This window comes from Myotis myotis, unplaced genomic scaffold (genome assembly GCF_014108235.1).
Source record: "Myotis myotis isolate mMyoMyo1 unplaced genomic scaffold, mMyoMyo1.p scaffold_m19_p_10, whole genome shotgun sequence".
NCBI classification, from domain to species: Eukaryota; Metazoa; Chordata; class Mammalia; order Chiroptera; family Vespertilionidae; genus Myotis; species Myotis myotis.
In genome coordinates this window covers 24,042,276-24,068,417 of record NW_023416314.1, presented here as the reverse complement: position 1 = coordinate 24,068,417, position 26,142 = coordinate 24,042,276, and the positions used below count along the sequence as shown (strand labels likewise).

The 26,142-nt window shown below is 41.0% G+C and overlaps 1 protein-coding gene across 2 annotated transcripts in view; it reads left to right on the top strand.

Annotated features, from left to right (window-relative positions):
* Positions 1-26,142, top strand: part of FAT3 (FAT atypical cadherin 3) — a 520,751-nt gene that overhangs the window by 149,431 nt on the left and 345,178 nt on the right. For both annotated transcript variants that reach the window (XM_036324714.1, XM_036324713.1), the window contains exon 2: positions 19,835-20,149. In XM_036324714.1, the coding sequence (XP_036180607.1) occupies positions 19,835-20,149 (315 nt within the window). The remainder of the gene's footprint in view (positions 1-19,834; positions 20,150-26,142) is intronic.

Here is a 26,142-nt window from a genome sequence, read left to right as displayed (position 1 = left end):
TTGACGGTTGTCAGATGGGAGAAGGGTTGGGGAAATGGGTGAAAAAGGTGAAGGGATGAAAAAGTAAAAATTTCCAGTTATAAAAATAATCATGGGGATGTAAATTACATCATAGGTAATATGGTCAATTATATTTCAATAGCCCAACCGGCGTGGTTCAATGGTTGAGCATAGACTATGAACCAGGAGGTCATAATTCGATTTCTAGTCAGGGCTCATGCCAGGGTTTTGTGCTCAACCCCCAGTGGGGGGCGTGCAGGAGGCAGCTGGACAATGATTCTCTCTCATGATTGATGTTTATATCTCTCTCTCCCTCTCCCTTACTCTCTGAAATCAATAAAAAATATTTTAAAATTATGTTGCAATAACTGTATGGTGTCAGATGGGTGCTATTCTTAATGGGATGATTACTTCCTAAGGTACATAAATGTTTAATCACTTCGTAGTACACCTGAAACTAATATAAGATCATATGTCAGCTTTAATTGCAAACAAACAAAAAAAGAATTGATGGAACATTTTGCAGTAAATAAAATTTTGTTGTAGAGGGTGGGGGAAAGAAATACGTTTATCCACTGTAGCTGCAAAGGCTCTCTTGCTCTCACTCTCTCTCTTTCTCTCATTCTCTCTCCTCCCTCCTCCCTCCTCCCTCCCTTCCTTCCTCCCTCCATTCTCCTCCTGTTTTATTCCCACACACACATTTTACAAAGCACTATTTATCCTTACTCCATACAACATATTCTGATTTTTTTCATCATATTGTATTTCATTTTAAAAAAATACACAGACCAAACATATTAAGTGATCTTACTAAGTAATCATTACTAATTATAATTTTTAAAATAACGCAGGCTTGTTCTAGCTCTTCCTATAGGACTAACAATTGTATACATTGGATGAATGATAGTACTCATGTATGTAAAAGGATTTGCTTCTTACTCTTTTGAGAGGGTCCCATGAAACAGTGTCATTTCCTAACGGCAGAGGTTATGGTGAAGGAGAAGCACATTATATGAATCATGTTGTCCAGATGAATTACTGCTGTCATCTGAATTAAAACAGATACATTGTTCCAAATCAGAGTCCTAAGTGACTTGAACATTTCCATCAGAGATTGTGAATTATTATGTAATGGAAGCTAACTGGTTGTAGTTTTTCATTTGAGAACAGCCATATCTGTCAGGTCCCAGATCATACACAAAAGCCAAGTTGTGCCATAAAAAATACAATGTGGGAACCAGGAGACAGCGCAGAGTCTGTGAAGGAGCCAGACTGCTTGGGAGGTCAATGATTAGACCAGGGTGTGGAGGGAGCAGGTCCAATTTATTTTGGTGGGTTTTTTCCACCTCATCTTCTCTTGGATGCTTCCCAGTGACTATGCCTATTTGTTTAAGGGCCACTTGAAACCTCTGTGTTCTCTGCTTGGGGCTCAGGTTTAATAGCAGAAACTGAAGTAAGATATTCCAAAGGTCCCTTGGTTATTAGGAGTTTAATATTAGTTCTCTGCAGGAAGTCATGCAAATGGCTGATAAGCTCTATCCGCTAAAAATGAAACAATTTTATAGCTAATTTTAAAAACCCTATGTTGGGGATATCTCGGAAGCATTTCTTTCACTGGTTACGAATTAATATATTGTACTATTGCCTCCACTTCCTTGCTATAATTTTTCTTTCTACAAGAACAGTTATCCTGGCAAACTTTCAGATCTTCCTGACAAGAGTTACCTGTTGTCATGTTCCCTGACAGGGCACTTCTGCAAATGCCTTTAGTTCAGGAACGTTTCCCTTTCACCCAACACACATTTGTTGAGAGCTTATATGTGCCAGGGACAGAGAGCACAGAAGATGAATAAGCCATTGGCCCCCTGTAAGACACTCATCAAGGTATCAGAGATGAAGAAAATTTCAAAATAGTGTGGTAAGTACTCTCCTGGTGATAGATACAAATAAAGCGTGAAATAAGAGGCCAGGACAGTTCTGGGGGTTAGTGACATCACAGAGGAGGAAGTGTTCAGGGAAGGGTGGTTATTCCAGGATGAGGGAACAACATGAGGCAATTCTGGAGTGTGCGGAGTATGCGGGTGGATGGAACAGGGAGTGGAAGGAGAAGAGGCTGGAGAAAGGAGTGGAAGGATCATTGAGGTGGCCATGTGTGCCTACTGGAGATTGTGTAGTGGCACTTGCTGCCTCCTCTGGAGCAGCTCTGGGTGCTGGTTCACCCATGTGATCATGTACAGACTCTCTGAGGAGAATGGTTCCCTCTGGTACTCCCTTTGAAGTCATTCTTGGGCTTGCTGAGACTTTTCACTGGAGACTGTACAACATTACACTTGATTCACGAGGTTGGGTGTCTGCTTACATCTCCGGTCCCAGCTCCTAGTTGTGCAGCAGATGCGCTGTGGAGGAGCCAAAGCTACAGTGCCAGCCCGGGTGCTGCTGGTGTCCATCACCGCTCCCCAGGGCTGCCTGCAGCGGGACAAGGTTGCAGAGCTACATCTGTGACAGCTTTGCTCGGGTTATGTGAAGACTTTGCCCACTGGTGAGAAGCTTAGATTTTCTCAACTGGGCCTCCTGCTATTTTAATTAAACTTTGCTTTTAGCCGCTCTTCCTGTTTCCACTCTCCTGGGGCTAACTAGGTGTATTTGTGTATTTCTTTTTGCTTTTCAACTCATGGCCACGTGGTTGACACTGTGAATGGATGTAAAAAAATTATAATAATCTTCTGCTGGGCTCTTCTGTACAATCATGAAAGCCCCATTGGAAGTAGAAATACCATTCATTATTCAACAAATATTTATTGTTCAGATACTATGTGCAGTAACTGTCAGGTGCTAGGTCTGGGTTGAGTAAGACACACAGGATCCTCTCTGCCCTGGGGGATATTATAGTGTTTTGGGGGAGATGGACATTAGCATTATAATTAAAGTCATATGTGATGGAACCCACTCCTCAGAAAGACAGGGCAATGCATCGTTGGCTAGAGAACATGCCAAATATGGTTTTTTAATTTTATTTATATTGATTTCAGAGAGGAAGGGAGAGAGATAGAAACATCAATGGTGAGAGAAAATCATTGATTGGCTTCCTCCTGCACGCCCCCCCCCCACTGGGGATGGAGCCACAACCCGGGCATATGCCCTGACAAGGAATTGAACTGTGACCTGCTGGTTCATTGGTCCATGCTCAACCACTGAGCCATGCTAGCTCATTTTGAGCAGGCAGCTGGTCAGAACTGGCCCCTAAACCAAAAACTTACCCATGCAACCTACATCCAGAATGATCTGCAATTCCAGTTTCATTCTCTTTTCACACCACAGTGCCCGTGTTTTCCTATCTGTCGCAAACTTCCACAGGTACCTAAGAATTTACCCCTATTGGACTCTGAAGTGTAGATGAGTGAAAGGATGTGGTGGAAAGGATGTGGTGGTGGCCAAGGTATCCAAGAGGCCCTCCTTTTGGAACATAGTCCCTTTTTTCTCTTGAATCCTAAGCTTGTCCATCTTGTCTGACCAAGAAAGTATCCCAAGTTTAACCTAGAGCTGCCTATGTCGAGTGATAGCTCCCACATACCACTCTCATACATTTTTACTTCATGAATCAGTTTTCCTTTGGAGATTGGATATGTGTCTGTAATGTACATACACTGTCTGTACCGAGCATCACAATCTCTCACTTGGACCAAGCAAGCACGCTTCTTAATAGTCTGTTAATATAAGGTTGGAACATTTTTCATATCATCTTGAATTCTCACAGTACCTTTTCTTTTTTAGTTTCTAAAATAATTATTTCTTATCTATGCATGTTGCTTGCTTTACATTATGGGCAGGGTCTAAATTAATATTCTTACAAAGGGGAGAAAAATCAACATGATTTTTCATCTCTCTGTCTTGAGGAAAGTGCATAGTAATTTGTTCACAAATCTCAATAATTTGTTCTAAAACTAACATTTACCCGTATTGCTGTTTACACAGTTTAGAATCCCTAAGCACATGGAAATAGAAATTTTGAAGAGACATCCTATCTGCAGCATAAAAGCAGCATGGTAACCACACATGGGTCTTCTAACAGCATTCCCCCTTTTTTTCCTTTCTCTGTACAAGTTAACAGCCACATATTTAGCAAAATGCAAGCCTTGTGCATATGCACGCTGGTTTTCATGACTGTAACTAGATGAAGATCCTTCTTTTGTTTTCTTGTCTCTTGTCTTGTCGGAGCCTGATCTAACACAGTGAGTTAGTACTTATCTGTGTCTTGTGGATGCTTCTGGTACTGCCCAGAGCAAGTGGGCGCATTTCATCTCAATTACCAATAGAAGATGAACACAGGGTGAGGAGCCCGAGTCAGAGGTTAGAAGCATTTAATGGGATGAAATGCGAATGAAAATTGGAAAACAATCCCAGGCCTCTATAGGAGATGAGAACGGGAGAAACTCAATTAGAGAAAACCATACACTTTTCTCCTTCTGGGCCGGGGTTTCTTTGCACTATTGTAGTTGCTTATTTGGTTATAAATAGGAAAGCAAAGAGTTTATTGTTTCCATTGTGAGGAAAGGTGAGGTGGTCTCCAGGATTTCATTCATGTGCTCCAGTGCTTATGTACAGTCCCTATAACCTAATCAACCTAACTTAATTACCTAAGCATGGCATAGTCTGAGATTTCCAGCACGCTGGTCAAAGGAAAAGGATGCTTAGGGGGATTTAACCTGAAAGGATGAAAGAAAACAGAAGTTCTGTAGGGGGCTTTTCCCATGGTAAGCTCTTCTAAACTTGTCAAAATAAAGATAGTTCACAGTTTTTAGGTCACAAATAGGAAAAAGCAACAACGCTAAACGTAGACCCCATCCATCTTCCTTTGTTTGTTCTCTGTTTGGTTTCCATCACCTAGAATGTATTTTTGCCAAGGGACTGAGTTCAGCTATTTTGCTTACTCGGTAAATGTGTCCAATCATCTGTGGAAGGCAGAGCCCATTCGCTTAAGAGAAGAATAAGTGAGCTGTGTGCTTCCGTTATTTTATTAGGACATCACTGAAGGCTGTTGTTCTGTGTGGACGTGTGGTAGGAGATGCGTATCTGGTTGGATGTGGCTTTACTTACACTTTTCCTATTCTGATATGGGGAGAAATCAAGGAAAGAAAATAGGGCTCCCTCAATTTTCCAAAAGCACAAAATGTCAGCAGAAAGGGAGAGAAGTACCAGTGGGTCTGCCCCACAAGTCAGGATTGGGCATCGTACCGTCCAGCATTGCTTGCAGAGTAAATGCATGTGCTTTTGTGAATGGACACGTGTGTACACACCGCAAAGCAATTGCCCCAGTCATTTTGCTTTAGAGAATCTTTCTTCAAGGCTAACATCTACAACCTAAAAAGGCTTTTCTAAGCAAACCTCAAAGCCCCAGTCCAAATGAAGACTTGTGTATAGCTGGTCTGCTCAGAGGCCCCAGACGCTCCTTGGGCTGAGTTAGAGTTGGTGGCAAGTAAGTCTAAATATTGGATTAAAGTATGACTAACGCTGACCGCCTGTCCACATGAACGTGTTCTTACTTGAAGTCCTAAAGGCTATGTTCTGACATTTTATTTAAACTTCCCACAGCACTTTTCAAGGTTGAAGAGTTTTACGGACAAATTTTAATTTAATGAAAGCTGTGCCTCGTGTGAAGTTTTTCTTCTCAACAACTTTTTCAGCACCATGTCTCTGTCGACAAAGTTTCTTCCCAGTTGTCCGTTGCTTAGTCAAATGGTGGAAATACAGTGAGGAATGGTTTAAAGATTTTTATTTATGAGGCCATCTATTATAGATGGTAACTTATATTATAACAATAATACAAATCTTACAAAGATTTATTCAAAAATGTGATCAGAAACTGCTGATGAGTGATAATTGGTGCAACTATTCTATAAGGCAGATAATTCAAATGCCTTTAAAGATGTACATATCCTTCTATCTATTAATTCTACTTCTAGGAATTTATTCTAAAGAATAATTGGAAAGTGGTATAGATACAAGGTTATTCATCTGATCATGAGTTATAATAGGGAAAAATAAAATACAACCTAACGAATGACCTATCAAGAGAGGCTTCATTAAATAAATGATAAAATATCATATGAGTATATCACGTGCTTACTGAGCACCTAGTGCGTACTAGCCGTTCCTTTAGGGTACACAACAGTGATGCAACAGAAGCTTACATTTGATTGTGTTGGTGGGCTAGTGGGAAAGTGAGCGTTACTCCACAGTTGTTAAAAGTGAATTATATAGAGCTATAGTTACTGATGTGGAAAAATATTCAGTGTGCGATGGTGAGGTTCTACAATTACTGAGAAATATGCTGCTTTGGGGTGAAAATAATATTGAATAAAGCAATACACCAAAGAGTGTTAACAGTTATTACCTCTGGGTCATGAGATAATGAGGTTTTGTGAGTGATTTTTTTTTTTTTACTTACTTATATTGCATATCTTTTCTATAATGAAGTCTTAATTTTTTTAAACACAAAGACTAACCTAGTAACCAGTTCGATTGCTACAAAAATCCCTGCCCTCCTCTCCCCCTCAGTCTTCCCCTTTCTTCTCCCCTCTCATCTATCTATCTCATCTATCATCTGTGCCTGAAACACAGGGATACAAAAAAGCTTCCCTATTCCTTTGTCCACCGTTGCTATCAGACTCTATGTCTAGATATCCAACCAAACTCCTGTGTGCTCCAGTCTGCGCTCATTTCTTCTTCTAAAGAAATAGAATCTAGCTCATTAGTGCCCTTCACGCAAAAACCTTCCTGCTTTCAGACACTTAACAAAACCACTTCTGGACTTTATTTCCTATATTGTCTGAAAGCATTTTCCCCATGGAGGTTTCAGCCTCCCCTTCCATTTGTCTGTGTGGATTCATGCCATTGTACTGCGCATGGTGGATATGCAAATTAGCGCAGACCACAGAAAAGATTTGAGTCTGGGTTACAGGAAAGAAAAAGATCAAAACTGAATGCAAGCTGGGTGTGTTGCTCACAGCCTCGTACTCCCCGTCTGCTTCCTCTTTTCAGGCTGTTGGTGCTCGGTGCCAGCTACTCACCAACAGCCTGAACACTAGAATCACTGTAGAGAGAGGACAGGTATACATCTTGAGTTCATTAAAAACCAGTGCCTAAAAGTTTGTGGGTGGTTGTTTTGTTTTGTTTTTTTTTATTTAACCCCAAATGTATGTTTACTGAGCCTACACATCTTCACCCCCAGGGAGGCTTAGTTTAGAGCAGGCAGCACAGTTTAGATTTCCTAGGTCCTACACACACAAGGAGAGCTGTCCATTTTCATTAACTCCCAATAAAAGCTTGAATTCAGCCAGCAGCCCTTTGTCTTCGTCTTCTGCGCGGCTCTCCAGCTTTGAGCTTTGTGAAATACCGGAATGAAGGTGGCTTGCATTCCAGCACATAATTGTTCCCCACCACTGCGTTGTGGGTTTTCCTTCTCCTTCTGCCAAGATGAAAGATATTTAATCAATAGGAGTAGGCATGAAGAGGAGGGATCAGAGCAGAACTAAAGTGTCACAGGGTGGAAGCGAACCAGCGAATGACAGCCCGCCAGAGAAAGAGGCCTGCTTGTGCTTTCCCTGGGGGCCTGAAGGCGTTGATTCTCACTACCTGGGGTGTGTGTGTACCTTTTCTCCTCTAAGTGCAGGAGAAAATCAACCAGTGTCTCTATGAGGCTACAGCTTGGCTTTAAGCTCGGAGGATATTACCATGGCACCATCTGCTTGCTAGGTAGCAAAGGGACAATAAGCTGGACATGATTTTTAAGAAAACGGTCTTATCGAATAGGATAATTCACAAATAGTTAAATTTCAGAGCCAGTAAACTATCAATTCTGCATATGCATTAGAGAAGACTAAACTAGATGACAAGCTCAGTCCATCATTTCATTTTGCCTAGTGATCCCAGGATAGCAAAATATCTAGTTGACTCAAGTACAGCCAGTTACCCCCAATGCAGCTATTGGTCAGACATCCCAACTTGCTTGAATTTACCAAGTGTCATAATGTAATTCTTCACTTATTTATTCAAGATTTACAGTGTTCCAGATTCCTAGCCACCATCCTAGGATAGAGAAAAATAAGACAGGTTCCTTCCCGTTGGAAGCTCTTAGTCCAGTGCTGCAGGGACAATAATAAAAGGCTAAGATAAAGGCAGAAGGGATAAGCCCCTAGCCAGCCTGGCTGAGTGAGGGACCTTCTCTGAATCTGAACCCTTGAAACTTGAACACAGAGGCAGTTTGGAAGGCAGGGCCAAAGAAGCAGCATGTGCAGTATTCTTTTATAAAAGCAAAGGAGTGATGGATATTTAAGGAAGACTAGGTCCATCAATTCACCTGGTCTCAAACCAACCCACCATCTGAGAATCTTCTGAGAAGATACAAAAGTGGATGCAGAATGAGACCTGTTTTAGAAATGGAGGAAGGGAATAAAACTGTTGAGTTTCCTATTACCAAAGAGCTGGTACCAACCCACTGTGAGGAGCTCAAGGGCATGGAATTGCCTTCTTTTTCATGATAATGGACACATGTGGATAGATCTGCAGGCAACTCCTGTAATGAAAAGAGTCTGTGACTCCTATTCATTGCTCTAGATTCCGGGCTTGAATCTGTCACTTGATGAGCTGGGCGATTCGCTTAAAATTGCCAATTTAAAAAAGTACATTAAAGTATACATTTAAATACACTGTGTATCAGGTATGTGATATATAAAGTATATAAAAGTATATGCACATATAATATGTATATACTAACATTTATTTGAATGATTTTAAATATCTAAGTTAAGATCCTCTTCACCCACAGTTTCCCTATTCATCTTGGCTCATCCCAGGTCAGCTCATTTCAGTTATGTCATTTCAAATTGGCAGCAGTTACAGATGTAACAATAGGACTGCGTGGGTTTATGAGGATGAAAAAATCCCCATTTTTCCTTAATTATGACCATCTGTTCACTGTTAAGGTATTAAGAGCCTAATGCAAGTCCAGGGATTAAATAGGCAAAGAAAGAACATGGTATCTGTGTGATCCCGCTGAAGGCAAGCAAGGGTTGGCTAAAAGTGGTATCAGAGCCCCTGAAAGAATTCAGGGTGCTCTTAGTAATTTAAAAGTGCACTTAGATGTCAACATCTGGGAATGCTGGGTGAAGGGTGCATGGGATCTCTCAGTACATTTCTTTGTACCCTCCTATGAATTTATAATGACTTCAAAATAAAAAGGTAACAAATATTTTAAATGCACTGAGAATGAGGAATTAATATTTTGACTCACTAGAAATAAGAATTAGCACAAGTAAATATACTTTATTAAAAGCATCTACAAAGAAAGTGCCATCAGGGTGTTTTTTATATTGTTGTTTTGTCTTTTTTTTTAAACTGCCTCAGAATCCTTAATACTTATCTCTACAGGGTGATTTTCATTATGTTGTAAGCACATGACCCCCAGAGGATTTCCTGAACTATTTGTTGACAAGCTGTGTTAGCACTGTTGTCGGTGTTTGGGTGTCATTCTTTTGGGGCAATATGTCATTGAGACCTGGGATAGGGCATATGGGATATGGCTGGAAAATAGATAAAGTGAGTACCCCAGCATATAATAGTCATCTGATTGTGAACAGCTCCATACATTTATCCCTTTCAGCTCAAATATTTAGAGCCTGTTTGATGAGAACACTTTACACATACTTTTCTAATACTTGTTTTTGAACAAAGAAGAACAATTATAGCTTACATGTGCTACATGCTGGGATCAACTAATTCCAGTTGAAGCTGTTCTCAGTTCTTATAAATGCATCATACATACATACATACATACATACATACATACATACATATTGTTTGTGTATCTGCTTTGCTTATACAATTAAATATTAAGATGCCGAAAGGATTCTGGTCTGCTATTGCCTTCTTACACAGCAAATAAAGCTGAAACAGGAAAAGAAAAATTTTATGATCATAAACAGATCTCAAAAATAAAGAATATAAAAACCTCAAACGTATTTCCAGAGAATTTTTAAATGACATTTTCATATCCACATAAAATTTGAGCATCGCATTTGAATCCTCTTTGAGCATTTCCATGATAGATGAAAATGTGAAGGGTAGGAGTCCACATCTGGATATCCCACCTGAATTTTTTCACTGAGCAGCACTACTTAGAACATGCTACAAACTCACTGTAACTGGTTTATTGTTTAATAAGATATATTACCCATGTCCACTGCCACTTAATACACATGTGTGGATGGACAGAGGTCAGACCCTGCTGATTCAGAGACAGAGATGAGGAGGAGAAAGAACTAGAAGCCTACGTAACACATGAGGGCGGGATTCTTAGAGTGTAGAAGAAAAGCCCTGGAAAGAGAAAGACATCTGCTATTTAAACAGCTGTCACAGGAAACAGTGGATGCAGGCAGATCCGTTCTGTTTTATTCTGCGATGTGAGGCAGGTGCAGGTAGACATAGCATTCAAAATTGGAGAGACCAACATTTCACCTCAGTGTGAAGAACTTCACTTTAGCTGAAACAGCCTAGTAAATAGAGAGGATCCTGTCACAGACTAAGAACTGGCTTGGGTGCCTGGTCAAGGATGTTGTGGGAGGGATGCTTTCATTATAGTCAGTGATCTTTGAAGTCCCTTCCAGGTCTCATTTGAGTGAGGTTAAACTTATCTCATCACTGATCTAAGTTAGCTTACTTCTGATTCAATATCAAGGCTTCCTTTATTCATGAACACAGGTTTACTGATTGCCAGCTACACGCCAGGCACCGTTGTGGGCAGTGAGACTATAACGTATTAAGCAAACAGACGGAGACTCTCCTTCCAGAGCCGACTTTCTGTAACAGGCGTATGGAAGGAAACTCCTTCCTGGAGATCAACACTCCAGCACTATGTTGGGTAATGGACCAAGAATATATCCAAAACATTATAGTCTGCATATTTTTCTAAATCAAAGCAGACTCTTTGTAGAGGGCCAGTACTGTTTTATTTATTTATTTAGTTAGTTAGTTAGTTAGTAATATTCTACAATGATATACCAAAAAGTACCTTACGATTTCTACAGTCAACCTGAAGAACTAATATAGGAAAATATTAACTCAATATTAACTCAAAATATCAACTCAATTAATGACACTTCTCTATCAGAGGAGAAAAAAAAATTTCTTTGGACACAAAATACTATGCAAGTTTGATATCTCTATGGATTCATAGTGTTTTAGTTAACAACTGGTCTTAAGTTTGGCAGACCAGGTGTTGAGAACTACATCTTCTGTGTACTGTTTACTTAACCTAATCTCTGTTGTCAGTAATATAGGGACAAAAAACAGTAATTACCTCATGAGTGCTTGACACTAATGAATATTAGTAGTGATGATAGTGCTTGTAAAACTGTCCTTATTTGGAGATAATATGGTCATCTGCATAGAAAGCTCTAACATTCTGTTAAAACAAAGATTTGAGTTTAACAAGGTTATAGGATATAAGATCAACATAAAAAAATGACTTTTTATATATTTACAACTAACAACTGAAATTAAAATAATAATGCTGTCGCCTAGCATGAGAAACATGAAATGTTTAGGAATGAATTTGACAAAAGTGTGCAAATCTGTATAATAGAACTATAAAGCATTGTTTAGAGGACACATAAATAAATAGATTTATGCATCAATAGAATCAAAGTTGCGAAGATCGCAATTCTGACCAAAAGGATTTAGAGTCAAAATCATAGTAGATTTTTCTAAATTTTATATGGATTCTAAAGCTGATTCTATAATTTTTATGGAAACACAGAGGATCTGGAATGGCTCAAACAACTTTGAAAAAGAAGAGCATAGTAACAAGAGTTACACTTCCTGATTTCAATACTTACTGTGAAGCTACCTTAACATAGTGTGATATCCATGTGAAGATAGAAGACTAGATCAATGAAACAGAATGGAGAGTTTAGAAATAGACTCAGATGTATATGTTCAGTTGACCTTTGACAAAAATTCAAAGGTAATTCAGTGGACAAAACAGAGTTTTTTCAACAGGCTAGGCTGGAACAATGGACATCTACATATAAAAAAATGAACTTAGGCCAATACCTTGAGCCATATACAAACTTCAGTCAAAATTGATCCTAGACATGACCATAAAACCTAAAATTATTAAATTCTAGAAGAAAATATAGGAGAAAAATGTTTGTCCTTGAATTAGGCAAAGATTTGTAGATATGTACCAAAAGCATGATTTACAAAAGAAAAATTGATAATTTGGATATCATCAAAATTAAAAGTTTCTGCTCTTCCAGAGATATTTATTATTAAGAGAATGAAAAGACAAACCACATACTGGAAGAAAATATTTGAAAGTAAATTATCTGATAAGGGAGTTCTATCCACACATATAAAAATCTCCCAAAACTTAAAACAACCCAATTTTAAAAATTGATAAACAATTTGAACATTTAACCAAACCAGATATGCAGATGGTAGTAAGCATTTTTAAAGATGCTCAACATTATCAGGAAGATGCAAATTAAAACTTCAAGATGCTACTACATACCCAACTAACCATGCCAACTGAAGATATGGAGCACCAGGAATGCTCCTTAGTTACTGCTGGTGGAATAGGATATGGTGCAGTCACAGACCTGTCTTATGCTATAGCCATTCTACTCCTAGGTAATTACTCAAGAGTAATGAAAGTACTCCCATACAAAACTTGTATGTGACTGTCTTAGCAGCTTTATTTGTAACATACAAACACTGAAAGCAACCCAAAGGTCCCTCAACGTGTCAATAATTTTTTTTTTTAATTGTGGTATACCCATACAATGGCATACTACTTAGAAACAAAAGGGAAAGGGGATGATATGTTGTTATACAGGTGGGGCAGAAGTAGGTTTCCAGTTGTGAATACTCAAAACACAGGGTTTATTCTTATATTATTATTTTTTGTACTAGAGGCCCGGGGCACAAAAATTTGTGCACTCAGGGGGGTTCCTCAACCTGGCCTGTGCCCTCTCGAAGTCTGGGACCCATCAGGGGATGTCCACCTGCTGGCTTAGGCCCGCTCCCTGGCAGTCAAACATCCCTCTGGCAGCCCAGGAGCCCACGGGGGATGTCCACTTGCCAGCGGGGAACAGGCCTAAGCTGCAGTTGGACATCCTTAGCGCTGCTGAAAAGGCAGGAGAGGCTCCCACCACCACCACTGTACTGGCAGCCATCAGCCTGGCTTGTGGCTGAGCAGAGCTCCCCCTGTGGGAGGGCACTGACCACCATGGGGCAGCTCCTGCATTGAGCTTCTGCCCCCTGGTGGTCAGTGTGTGTCATAGTGACCAGTCATTCCCAGTCGTTCTGCTGTTAGGGTCAATTTGCATATTACCCTTTTATTATATAGGATTATTTTCCATACGAACAACTGTAAACCTACCTTTGCCCCATACTGCGTATACAACAGGAGTGAATCTCAAAAAACTCACTCTAATTGAAAGAAGCCAAACCATAAGAGTACATCTATATGATTCATTTCTTTTTTTAATATATTTTTTATTAAGATATTACATATGTGTCCTTATCCCCACATTACCCCCAAATACCATTCCAAGGACACAATAAACAAATAAGGGCTGATAATTAAATAATAATCAGTACCCCTTCATTCAATGTATAATCTCCCATGATTTATCCTAGCAGTTGTTCTTTAGCTATCTTAAATTTTTTTTAATATATTTTTTATTGATTAAGATATTACATATGTGTCCTTATCCCCACATTGCCCCCTCCCCCGCTCAGTCCCTCACCCCCCTGTTGTCCGTGTCCATTGGTTAGGCCTATATGCTTGCATATAAATCCTTTGGTTGATCTTTCCCCCTTACCCCCACCCTCCCCTACCTTCCCTCCAAAGCCCGACAGTCCAATCAATGCCTCTCCCTCTCTGGATCAGTCCTGTTCATCAGTTTATGTTGTTCATTATATTCCACAAATGAGTGAGATCATTTGGTATTTATCCTTCTCTGACTGGCTTATTTCACTTAGCATAATGCTCTCCAGTTCCATCCATGCTGTGGAAAATGGTAAGAGTTCCTTTTTCTTCTTCCTCTTCTTAAAGAATACCTTTCAGCATTTCATATAATGCTGGTTTGGTGGTGATGAACTCCTTTAGCTTTTTCTTATCCGTGAAGCTCTTTATCTGACCTTCTATTCTGAATGATAGCTTTGCTGGATAAAGTAATCTTGGTTGTAGGTTCTTGCAATTCATCACTTTGAATATTTCTTGCCACTCTCTTCTGGTCTGCATGGTTTCTGTTGAGAAATCAGCTGACAGTTGTATGGGTACTCCCTTGTAGGTAACTGACTGTCTTTCTCTTGCTGCTTTTAAGATTCTCTCTTTGTCTTTTGCTCTTGGCATTTTAATTATGATGTGTCTTGGTGTGGTCCTCTTTGGATTCCTTTTGTTTGGGGTTCTCTGTGCTTCCTGGACTTGTAAGTCTATTTCTTTGACCAGGTAGGGGAAGTTTTCTGTCATTATTTCTTCAAATAGGTTTTCAATATCTTGCCCTCTCTCTTCTTCTGGTACCCCTATAATTCTGATGTTGGTACACTTGAAGTTGTCCCAGAGGCTCCTTATACTATCTTCATATTTTTGGATTCTTTTTTCTTTTTCAGTTGGATATTTCTTCGTATTTCAAATCTTTGACTTGATTCTTGGGATCCTCTTGTCTTCTGTTGGATCTCTGTATATTATTCTTTATTTCAGTCAGTGTATGCTTAATTTCTAGTTGGTCTTTTTTCGTATCCTCCAGGTTCTCAATAAATTTATCGGCGGTTTCCATAAAATTCTTAAAAAACCTTATAAACATGGTTTTGAACTCTATATCCAGTCGTTTGCTTTCCTCCATTTCTGTCATTTGTGACCTGTTTCTTTGTCTCCACATTTTTTATGTTCCCTGTGTTGGTAGAGTGGTTTTGTGTGCTGGGTGTCCTGTAGGGCCCAGTGGCTCAGCCTCCCCAGTTACCTGAGGTGGACACTCTTGGTGCACCCCCTTGTGGGCTTTGTGCACAGTCTTGTTGTAGTTATGCCTTGATTGTTGTAGGATCACTGGGAGGAATTGACCTCCGGGCCAATTGGCAGTGAGAATCCGCTGTGTCTGCAGTGGGAGAACTTCTGTGCTGGAGACACCCTTCTGGGGGAAGACTTGCTTCAATGGGGCTTTGGTTGCTCACTAAGTCTGCCACCTGAGTGTGTCCCTTATGGATCCGAGGAGTTGTAATCTGGATGGTCCCACTCTGACCACTGGGTACACTGGCTCTTGGATCTAAGGAGGTGCTAATTTAGCCTCTGCCTGAGGCTACCCAGCAGGAGCTATGAAGAGAACTGCAGATTCCCCTTCCTTGTTTGGGGTTTGGAGGTGCCCAGATGAGGCCCAGCTGTGAAGCCATGCAAGCTGCTATGGGGCCTTGGCCTTCTCTTGGAAGTTCTGGGTGTGTCTGGCCCAGCTGCAATTTGTTAGGTAATTTTCAGGTTGCAAAGAGCCAGGGCATTCATATGCAAAAGCCTCTGCCGCAGCCTGGGTGAGGTGGGGTATCAGGGAATCAAAGGGTGCAGCAAGCAGCTATGGCTGATCCCCAGCCCTGCCCTAAGGGGCCCAGCGTCTCAGTGTCCCAGTAATCACTGCAAGCACCTCTGAGGGAAAGCCACCCTCAAGTTCCGAGTTCTGCCCGCTGCCAGACAGTCCAGTTTCTCCCCGTATGAGTCCTAGGACCCCAGAGACTTCCTGGAACCGGAGTTCAGAGCAGTCGGGAGCTTGTGACTCCCTCCCGATTCAAAAAGACAGCCGCGTCCTCAGGTGCCAGCCCCTTTCCACGCGCGCTCAAGCCTCTGTACCTCTGCACTTTACTTCCGCAGCTCCTCTGGGTCTCAGTGTGCTTTTCTCTTTCCTTCTAGTTGTAGAATTTCCACTCAGCCAGCCTTCCTGTAGTTCTGGAAGATGTCCATTTTGTTTTTTCATTGTATTTTTGAAGTTGTGTGGGAGGCAGCAATTTCCAGTGTTTACCTATGCCGCCATCTTGGTTTCTCTCCTGTATGATTCATTTCTATAAAAATTGAAGAAAATGCCAAGTAATCTCGTGACAGGAAGGTAATCTGATGCCTGGCAATAGGGAGAATTAGAAACATTCATAATTGAGATTAAAAATGAGAAGGAGGATACTTTTAGGGCTAGTCGTAATGTGTGTTAACTTGTTTTAATGGTTTCAGGATATCAGAACTTGCCAAATTGTTTAAACATATATAGTTTATTATGTCAGTTATATCTCAGTTTTAAAAAGTAATAAAGAATGCATGGTGGTTGTCACAAAGCTAAGGGCTCATGACATGATTTGGGGAACCTTGAAGGTGAGTTTTTACTTGATGGTAAATCATGTGGATTTACATTTTCAGTTGTGACCTTGTAGATCATCATTAGCTGTGAGAGTATAGAAGAAAGTGAGGAAATGCTATCACTGGATATTGGTAGTAGTCATATGGCTAATATGGAACCTGAGATGAATCTTGGAATTACTGTGAACACATTTCAGTCACTCTTTTAAATCTGTCCTCAAATTGTTGGATCATGAGATGGATGCCAGAACACTGTGTTCCACGATACTCATTCACACTTCTGGTTAATGAGTAAATATAGCCATAGACATTGTTTTATCTTAATAAGAGAGTTAATTCTGATTTCTAGATGACCTTTCTATCCTTTGTTAAAAAATACAGTAAAATCCAACCATATAATTTATTTTGCATTAGTGGATGCCTTTTATCCAAGGAGTCAAAGTCATTTAATGTCAAAGTCTGTGATAGACCAACTTCCTGTCTGACAGGTAAAAGGAAAGAGAATTAAGTAACTTCCAAGAGTCACAGACCAATTCTGTGAAGGCAAATCTGGGTGCATGTGAGTGCACATGAGGGCATGTGTTATGGATGGTCAGACAAGGTACAAACTACACCAACTTTTCATGTTGTTGCTTATTGAGGCATTTTTTTCTTTTTAGTGGCCTTACTTTTCCATTTCCCAAGCAGGCCAGATATTTTTATGAAAGGGTATGTCATGGGCAAGTCACACAGACTGCAAGAATGCCCCATGACCAGAGAAGAAATTAACATCTCACAAGATACTATATCCCAAACTTCTCTCCCTTCAAGATTGCCCCTTGCTTTGGGGTGTGGTTAGTATTTACCAGCTTTTGGTATTGCTTTTGATTCACATTGATTTATCTTATACTCAGCATCTACTATGTTGCAAGCATTTGGCCAAAGTCTTAGGATATATTTAATTCCATGATCACTACAACTGAAATATGGGTAATAAAATTCGGCTTGTTTAGTTTAAATACCTTGTCCAAGGTCAAGCAGGTAGTAAGTCCTGAGTCTGGATTTGAAACTAGAGCATTTGAGGCAGACAGACTGTGTTTTTCTACACACAGCTGTGGGATCTTGGGTAAGTTGCTTACTTGAGTTTGAGACTTAATGTCCTCATCTATAAGAAAGAATTATAATATTTACATTACAGGGAAGTTGTGTTGCAAGTCTCATAGAACATCATAGATGCTCAGTAAATTCTATTCCACTGGCCTCCCAACCCCTTCTTTCCAGATCCTTTGCCTTCCCAGTCTGTCAGTCTCAAGCACATGAGACTCAGCCCAGCTGTTGGCTGTGCAGTTATCCACTCAGTGCAGCTCTCCTTGTTCAAGATCTGTCTACTCAGAAAGATTCTGAGTATCATGAAGACAGAGACTCTCTCTCACTTATCTCTGTCCCTCCAGTGCCCAGCACAGGGTCCAGTAGGTGCTTATGAATTAAATTGACAGGTGTCTTCAAGAGGTGTTTCCAGCACGTTTAGAGAATTTTTTGCAACCAATGTCCCACATCCCAGATCCCCCCTGCCTACTCTTTGTCTTCATTCCAGAGACCACTTGATCTCCATCATTTGAACATCCTCTGATTGGAAGAGCTCCAGTTCCCCTGGGTGGAACCCAGGTCTGTGTGGGGGCACGTGGTTGGGATGGCTTCCAGTGTTCCACTCAGCTGGCCATGGTTCTGTGATGGGCATGTGCCCTGTACTCGCGGATCTTCTCACACCTGACCAGGTCTCCTTCTTTCAGAGCCTTCTCTGGACCTTAATGTCATGTTGACATTCTACCTCTCAACCCAGTTTGATGAGGCTGCCTGTTATTCATTCAGTCAATGGACACCTAGCCTCGTGTTTGCAATCATTATTTTTTAATCCTTTGGTTGCCTCCTGCTGCGCCCAGACTGGGGATCAAACCCAAAACCTGGGGCATGTGCCCTGACCATCAATCAAACAGGAAACCTTGTGGTGTATAGGATGAACTTCCAACCAACTGAGCCACACTGGCCATGGCAATCATTATATTTTTCCCCTGTTTTTCTTCTTAACCTCGTATCTAGTATTTACTCTTCTAATGCCATATTAGCATTTCTGACTTTCTGGAATCATCCATGAATCTACAGGAACCCTTATGCTTTACATATTTCCATTGAGAATATTTAAGGTTATCTTTTGTCAGATGGCTAACATTGTGCAGGGTTCTTTAGTGGCTAACTTTGGAGTTGAAAGGTCAGCAGCAGTTGGGTTATCTCCTTTGAAAAGTTTAGCAGTTCTGAGATTCAGGCAACTGAGAATTTCATCCTAATTGTTTCTAGACAGATGCCCTCCTCCCTCTCAGTTGCTATACTTGTCAATCTGCTTATGCAGGGTCTGTATGTGCCTAATATAGTCTGTCCAGAGTCTGTCAGAAATACAGAAGGTAAGAGTTTTCAGATCAGAATTGAAGGACTATTTTTGACTGGGGTTTAATATGAACTCCATGCCCTCCATGAGTCTCCTAACTGCTTAGAGCTTTTGTGAGCCGAGCCCCAGAGTATCTTCCCCACCACAGTGGAAATGAGGTCCCTGTCCCCAGTTTCTGAGCCCCGTGACTTGGGTGAGGGCTGTAAAGACACTGAATAGCACTGTATCTGCTTTTCTGGCAGATGCCTCACTTCCTTATTGGCACTTGTTTCATCCATGAAATGAGAAAAGGTGGGAGGGAGAAGATTGGGCATTTATCTGGTCTTAATTTTGAATAATTGTCCATGAGTATCTCTCAAAGTGTCTCAGCATTTATTTATAGCTTCCTGTAGTGTTCTTCGGGGACCTAAAGCTCATTCAGACAGTGTGTTGATATGGTGTCTTCACTGATTGTTTGGAATAACTGTGCCGTTAGAGTTTCGTGAAACAGTATGAAAAAAGGCTGACATCTCTGCATGCAAATTATTTGTATCCTAATTGGCAAAAGAATATTTGAAAGGTCCTTTTTTATTTTTGTGAATGAGCACATAAAATAATGTACCCCGAGAGAGTTTTTGCTGCATAGGAAATCAGTGCAATATCAGGTCACATGGAGACATTAACCTGATATTGTTCAAATTCCTCAAGCAACATGGGAAGTATTTTGACCCGTGCCCTGCTCTCTTTCCATTGCTTCCAACTGTGCCTTCTGTGTTGTGCACACATGTAATGAGAGTCTGCCTATCCCCCAAATGCAAATGAGGCGTTTGTGAATGTAATTATAATCCTCAAATGGTAGAAGTACTCATTAATATGGTTTTGCAGAAAATAGTTTTCTTATGTAAGGCAGAAACATCTTAATGTAATCTTGTAATATGGGCTTCTTTTTATATGCCAACATTACTTAGCACAGCCCTCCTGAATTTGGGATGATTTACTTAATGTCCTTCAATTTCACAGTAGCAATCACGCTCTCTGTTTTCTCCTAGGAGTCATCTCTACTGCAGACATCCTGGATCGAGAGACAACAGGGTCCTACTGGCTGACAGTGTATGCCACAGACCGGGGCGTGGTTCCACTCTATTCCACTATTGAGGTCTACATTGAAATTGAGGACGTGAATGACAATGCCCCGCTGACCTCAGAACCCATTTATTATCCTGTCGTCATGGAAAACTCTCCCAAGGATGTGTCTGTCATTCAGATTCAAGCTGAGGATCCTGACGCGAGTTCCAATGAAAAACTGACATACAGGATTACAAGTGGGAATCCTCAGAATTTTTTTGCCATCAATATCAAAACAGGTAAGGGCGTGCTCATATGACTCTTTAAAATTGATAGTCCAGCTTTTAAATACATCGGCCTGATGCTTGCTTACTTATATTATTTTATTTATCCCCTTATTTATTTTGTGTGGAGAACAGCATCCTCCTTTCAAAGGGGGGTTTCTGAAAAGCTAAGCATTCTACTATCTATGGTATATTTACATTTCAACTGATACCAAGGTGAAGGGATCTAATAAAAATTAGAGGCTTTTATAGAAAGCCTTGTATTTGCTTTATTCCAAAGTAAACATAAATGGCCCAGCCGGTGTGACTCAGTGGTTGAGGGTCATCCTATGAACCAGGAGGTCACAGTTCGATATCTGGTCAGGGCACATGCCTGGATTGCAGGCTCCATCCCCAGTGTGGGGCGTGTAGGAGGCAGCCGATCAATGATTCTCTGTCATCATTGATGTATCTATCTCTCTCTCCATCTCCCTTCCTCAAATATATATATTTGAAAAAAAAGGGAAAAAAATGGTTCCAGGATACTCAGAGGGCCAACTACCATCTTTCTGTTTCTTGGGAGAGAGTAACTTGGCTATGAGTGAGCCATCGGTGACACGCCTCCTTCTCAGAACTTTCTCCTTGCTCATTTTCAGTCCTGCTTGCAGTAAGAGCTCCTTAAAGTCTCAACTTTAAGCCTGTAGTTTCTTGTGATTCCTATACCTACCCATCAGTGAAGTGTCAGTGTTTAGGAGAACTTCTGGTGTCCCAATCTCTACACAAAGTATACAAACATTTAATTTTCTGGTCTTTTGCTCAAAACATTTCTAGAGAATGTAACCAAAAAAAAATTTTTAAATAAGAATCATCAAGGGCCAGAGTGGAATTTGTTGGAATGCATTCTGAGACAAGTCTGTAGACTGGAAAATGCTTTGTAGAGCGAATCTCAGTTTGTTGCTTTCTTGTGATTTGCCTCTTCTAGATCTTAACTCAGGAAGTAAAACACTCAGTGAGAGTTGTGATGGATAAAGTTTTAATTAATTGAAATTTAGAAGAATGTAAAAAATAGATACTATTGCTATCGCACCCTGGAAAAGTGAAAAGTTAGGGTAGGTTGTTATTTGTTGGTGTGGACACTGCTAGGTTTCCAAACAAACGGCTGATCGTGTTGGTAGTTATTTCTCCTGCCTGTGTTTGTTAAAGTAGAAACACGCAGCTGACCTCAGGCATTTTATAAACGTGAAGTTCCCATTAACATAATTTGAAGAGGATGCCAAGTATTTTGGAAACGATTGATTTTCCTAATGATGAGTGAGTCGGTCATTTGGTTAAGCAGAGTTTAGCATTCTAACAGTGTGGAATCAGGAATTGAATTGTGTTCATTACAAAAAAGAGTGGTCTTCATCTGTCAGTGAATGAGGCCTGCTTGAACCTGAAGAAGTCTCAGAGATTTGGAGCCTGGCCCAACGTTTCAGAGCCCCATTAAGTGGGGAAAATGGTTGGTGCACTTGAACGCCTGAGCTGTGCTGGGAAGTCCCTCCTGATTCGCTTTCTTGCTGTAACAAAGAGCTCCGTGTCACATGGTGACAGAGAAATGAATTCAGACACGTTAGAAAGTTGAGAGAGAGAGAATAGTGGCAAAAAAGCCACTGTAAAGAGGTTGAGGACACAAACATCTTTACATTTCATAGCCCCTGTGGAATCTGAGATACCAAGTCGGATTCTGCATCTTCCACCTTGATTTCATTAGCCCTTGATCATTAACAGTGAGCCCAGCATGCTCCTTATGATAAAAGACACTGCAGAAGGGCACTTTCAACGGAAAATAAAGGAAGTGTGAATGTCACAGGGAAGAACTGGGCTTGGATGTGAAGAATGTAGACTGTACATTATGTGCAGAGAATCTGTAGATGCGTGTAACCAAAGCTGTCTTTTTTATAGCTTTTTAAAAAGTGTGCACATGAATGTTAAGAAAATATTGTATTCCCACAATTTGGCCTATCTTACCTAATAAGAGTCTTAATCATATTTCTAATTTCTATGTTTTTGCGATAGATTTTTAAAAGCATTTGTGCTAGGAATGACATTTTAGACTAACTTTTTAAATTGCCTACGATAAATATATCGCATACTTTGTAATTCTCAAGCACATGGTAAGAAAACACTGGATATTGTTTATTCATTTGATCGCTCACCAAGCAAATGTTGTGCCCAGTAGTTTACACACAAGATCTAATAAATAAGATACGTTCCAATTTTTTCAAGGACCCAAGGAAAAATGAAATTAAAATTATATATATATATATATATATATATATATATATACACACACACACACACACACACACACACATATATATATGTATGTATACACACACACATATATATAATACAATAAAAAGTACAATAATTGATTATGGTAGAGAAGTTTCACTCATTATGAGGTTAGTGTGAGTGATAGTCAAGGAGTGCTTCATGGAGGAGGTGACATTTGCGATTAGAAGTCTTATGTTTCCAATCCTTTTGCTGCACTTCCTGAGAAACAGGAAAACATAGACTATATCAGACAGCTTCACCAGCTTCGTAAACTTGGGAAAGTTCTTGAGCTCTCTGAACTCCAGTGTTCAGGGAACAGGGATTGTTGCAAGGACTATCGAAACCTCCTGTGAAATGCTTTGCATGGTGCCTGGCACAGTGAAGCTGTGCATTGCAGGCTGAGAGCATCCTGAGGGCTTCCACTCTGATTGCAGAGGTGCCATTTAATCCCCTTGCACTTCAGATTCTTAGCTGGAGAGTGAGAATGACCTTACTCACTACACAGGGGTTGCTCATGAGACTGAATGCCATGCTGTGTTTGAAGGCTGTAGGTGAACGACAAAGCTCTGTAAGAATCGTGCTTTTACTATGGGCATTTCTATTGGGATTCGCAGAACCACAGGCCTGGTGCAATTTTGTTAAGCATGTTGCCCTAAGAACCACGGTGCCTGTGGAGCAATGCTCAGCCAGCTCAACCAGCTTTCCAAAGAGACAGTTTCATTTTTGGCATTCCTTCCTGTCTCCCTGAAGTCATTTGCCTGAAATAGTAATGTTAATGTAACATTTTTTAGTAATGAATCTGGAGATGTACCTACCCAGGATATTTAGGGAAGATTTGTGCTTTAGATTTTCAAAGTAAAAATTGGATGTAGACTCATTTAAACTGACCTTTCAGTCCTTCCTCTGGGTTAGAGCTGAAATTTATAGTTTTGTTTTGTTTTGGCAATGTGCTACATAATAAATAGAGATTAAAATGATGAATGCAAAGTCAAATACTATCAATAATTGTGATCCACAGCTTGCAGCAGATAACAGATGTCCTGGACCCAGGAAGGGAGAGAGGTTTCTGTATTGAACACTCTGTTCTCTCTCCAAAGAACTGTTTGCTTTTTTTTCTACCAGATTTGAAATCACGTAGTATCAGTAGTCTGTGGACCTTCTTCAGTAAGTCCTGTGGCTTAAGAAGGAAAACAAAAGCTGTAACGGTGTGAGGTCCTTTCTGGCCTGTACAGAAACATTTGATTAATTCCAGGCTGAGCAGGTGAATTCAATCAAATGCAGCCCCCTCGCATGTGCATGCCTTCGCCAGTCAGTAACTAGAGCCCTGCCCGTGTGCTCTGCACAGCAGACACCCAGCAGACTGGTGTTCGCTTGCTCTTTGGGTGAGCAGGACTCAGAGACTTTTTGTTAGCACTTGTAAGGAAATCCAAGCTGGCCGCTGATTGGCCATCCAGGCTGAATTAGGGAACAGGTGTAGGAAGTTAGTTCCTCTAGGGCAGCGGTTCTCAACCTGTGGGTCGCGACCCCTTTGGCAGTCGAACGACCCTTTCCCAGGGGTCGCCTAAGACCATCCTGCATATCAGATATTTACATTATGATTCATAACAGTAGCAACATTACAGTTATGAAGTAGCAACGAAAATAATGTTATGGTTGGGTCACAACATGAGGAACTGTATTTAAAGGGCCAGAAGGTTGAGAACCACTGCTCTAGGGGTTCAGAATGTTTACTCCAGTCCTGTCTACATGCATGGAATCCACTTAGCACAGTGCCAACACTTAATAAAACACTCAGTGGATGTTAGTTGTTGTTCTTGTTAGTCATCCTGTATTTCTCACTGGGATAAAGTTTGTGTAAGTTGCAAGCACACACCTCCACTGTCTTGAGGAAGGTGTACTTGAAAGGTAGCGATGTCTCTTCTTACCAGTTAGTATGTAGCATTAAAGCCTTCCATTCAGTTTAATAAAGTATACTTGAGGCCCAGTGCATGAAATTCATGCAAGGGGCTTGGCCCTCCCAGCCTCAGCCAGCCCTCGCAGCCCCAGCTTCGTCCGGAAGGTTGTCTGGAGAGCTGTTCTGCTATTCGGTCTAATTAGCATATTAGCTGTTTATTATAGAGGATTGTGCATTACTTTGTACTGCTGCTGCTCTAGACCCCAGATGTTGGTAGGATAGATGATATAAAGTATAAAATGGTTTATGCACTCAGGGAATTTAGCCTCATGGGGAAAACTAGGAATCACATGAGGCAATTTGTAAAGCTATGGTCAACCTCCATGCGATGTCAGCTGTGAACAAGGTCACATGTCAGATTACGGGAGGTTGGTGCCAGCTGGAGTAGAGGGGCTGGAGCAAGGACTCCACAGACCTGAAGTGGGTCCTGAAGCGTGGGTCCATCTGCACAGAGAAAAGCCACAGGGCGACCCAGGGAATAGAAACCAGTTACACTGACCTTGAAACCCATCTGTTGCTACTAGAGCTAGTTTGAGAGGCACTGTATGATTAGAAAAGGAATTTTAACAGACTCGTAGTTGCCTTGAGTATTGCACGATATCAGGAGTAGCAAATGTGCACACCTCCTTGGCTTTTTTATGTTTGATGATATCTTTCATTGTGTATTTTTTAAATATATCAAAATCTGTATTTTTATAACTTCCTTCAGAGAGGCCTACTTGAAATAAACGAAAGTCTAAGATCAGTTGGGCTGTGTTGAGGGCCTGTGTCTATGAAAGCACTCCTTGCTCACTCCAGATCTTCCCGTGATTGGCTGTCCGGGGCATGGGCTTTCTCAAGTCCTTCCTGCAGTGGCAGTATCTCCCGGTGGCCCCATCACTGGCATCGTCACCTGTATTTGAGTGGAGGTGAAGCTCAGCTTTCTTTTACTTTCTGTGAACATCTTGCGAGAACCCTGCCCAAAGCTTGTTTGACTGATAGGCAGACCCGCTGGCCTCTGACCAGATGAGTTGAGAGGAAGAGATCCTCTTCCAAAGTGTGGTAGCTGCAGGAAAACCTCGAAGCCTACTCTTAACCCTTGATTCCCTTGGGGTTTGTCATTTTCCCTATTAAAACAGGAGAGTGCCTCATTAAAATATTGAATGCCCGTATTTCTAAAATCAACTCTAACATCAGCTCCTCTTTGGTCTGTGGCAGTGGTCGGCAAACTCATTAGTCAGCAGAGCCAAATATCACCAGTACAACGATTGAAACTTCTTTGGAGAGCCAAATTTTTTAAACTTAAACTATATAGGTAGGTACATTGTTATTAACTTAATTAGGGTACTCCTAAGCTGGCCTTTGCTAAAAACATCCTCAATCTGATTGAGGTACGTTCGCTGAGGTCTACCCCTTCCAACTCTCCCATCCACACTCGTCTTGTATACTTGTTTCAGATAGACGAGTGTGGATGGGAGAGTTGGAAGGGGTCGACCTCAGCGAGTGTACCTCAAGAAAATGTACCTCCCCCGTGCTGGTGCTGCGTATCCCCGCAGCCCGCCTGCGCCATGTCTCCCGTCGCCCGACCAACCGACGCCCGCCACTTCTAACGCCACTTCTTCAAAATAGACTCGCCCAGGCCGAAAACCAACTTCTGCACCTGGGCCACGAAGTTTCAATCGCACTGTACATGGGCGCCCGCACATGGTATTTTGTGGAAGAGCCACACTCAAGGGGCCAAAGAGCCACATGTGGCTAGCGAGCCGCAGGTTGCGGACCA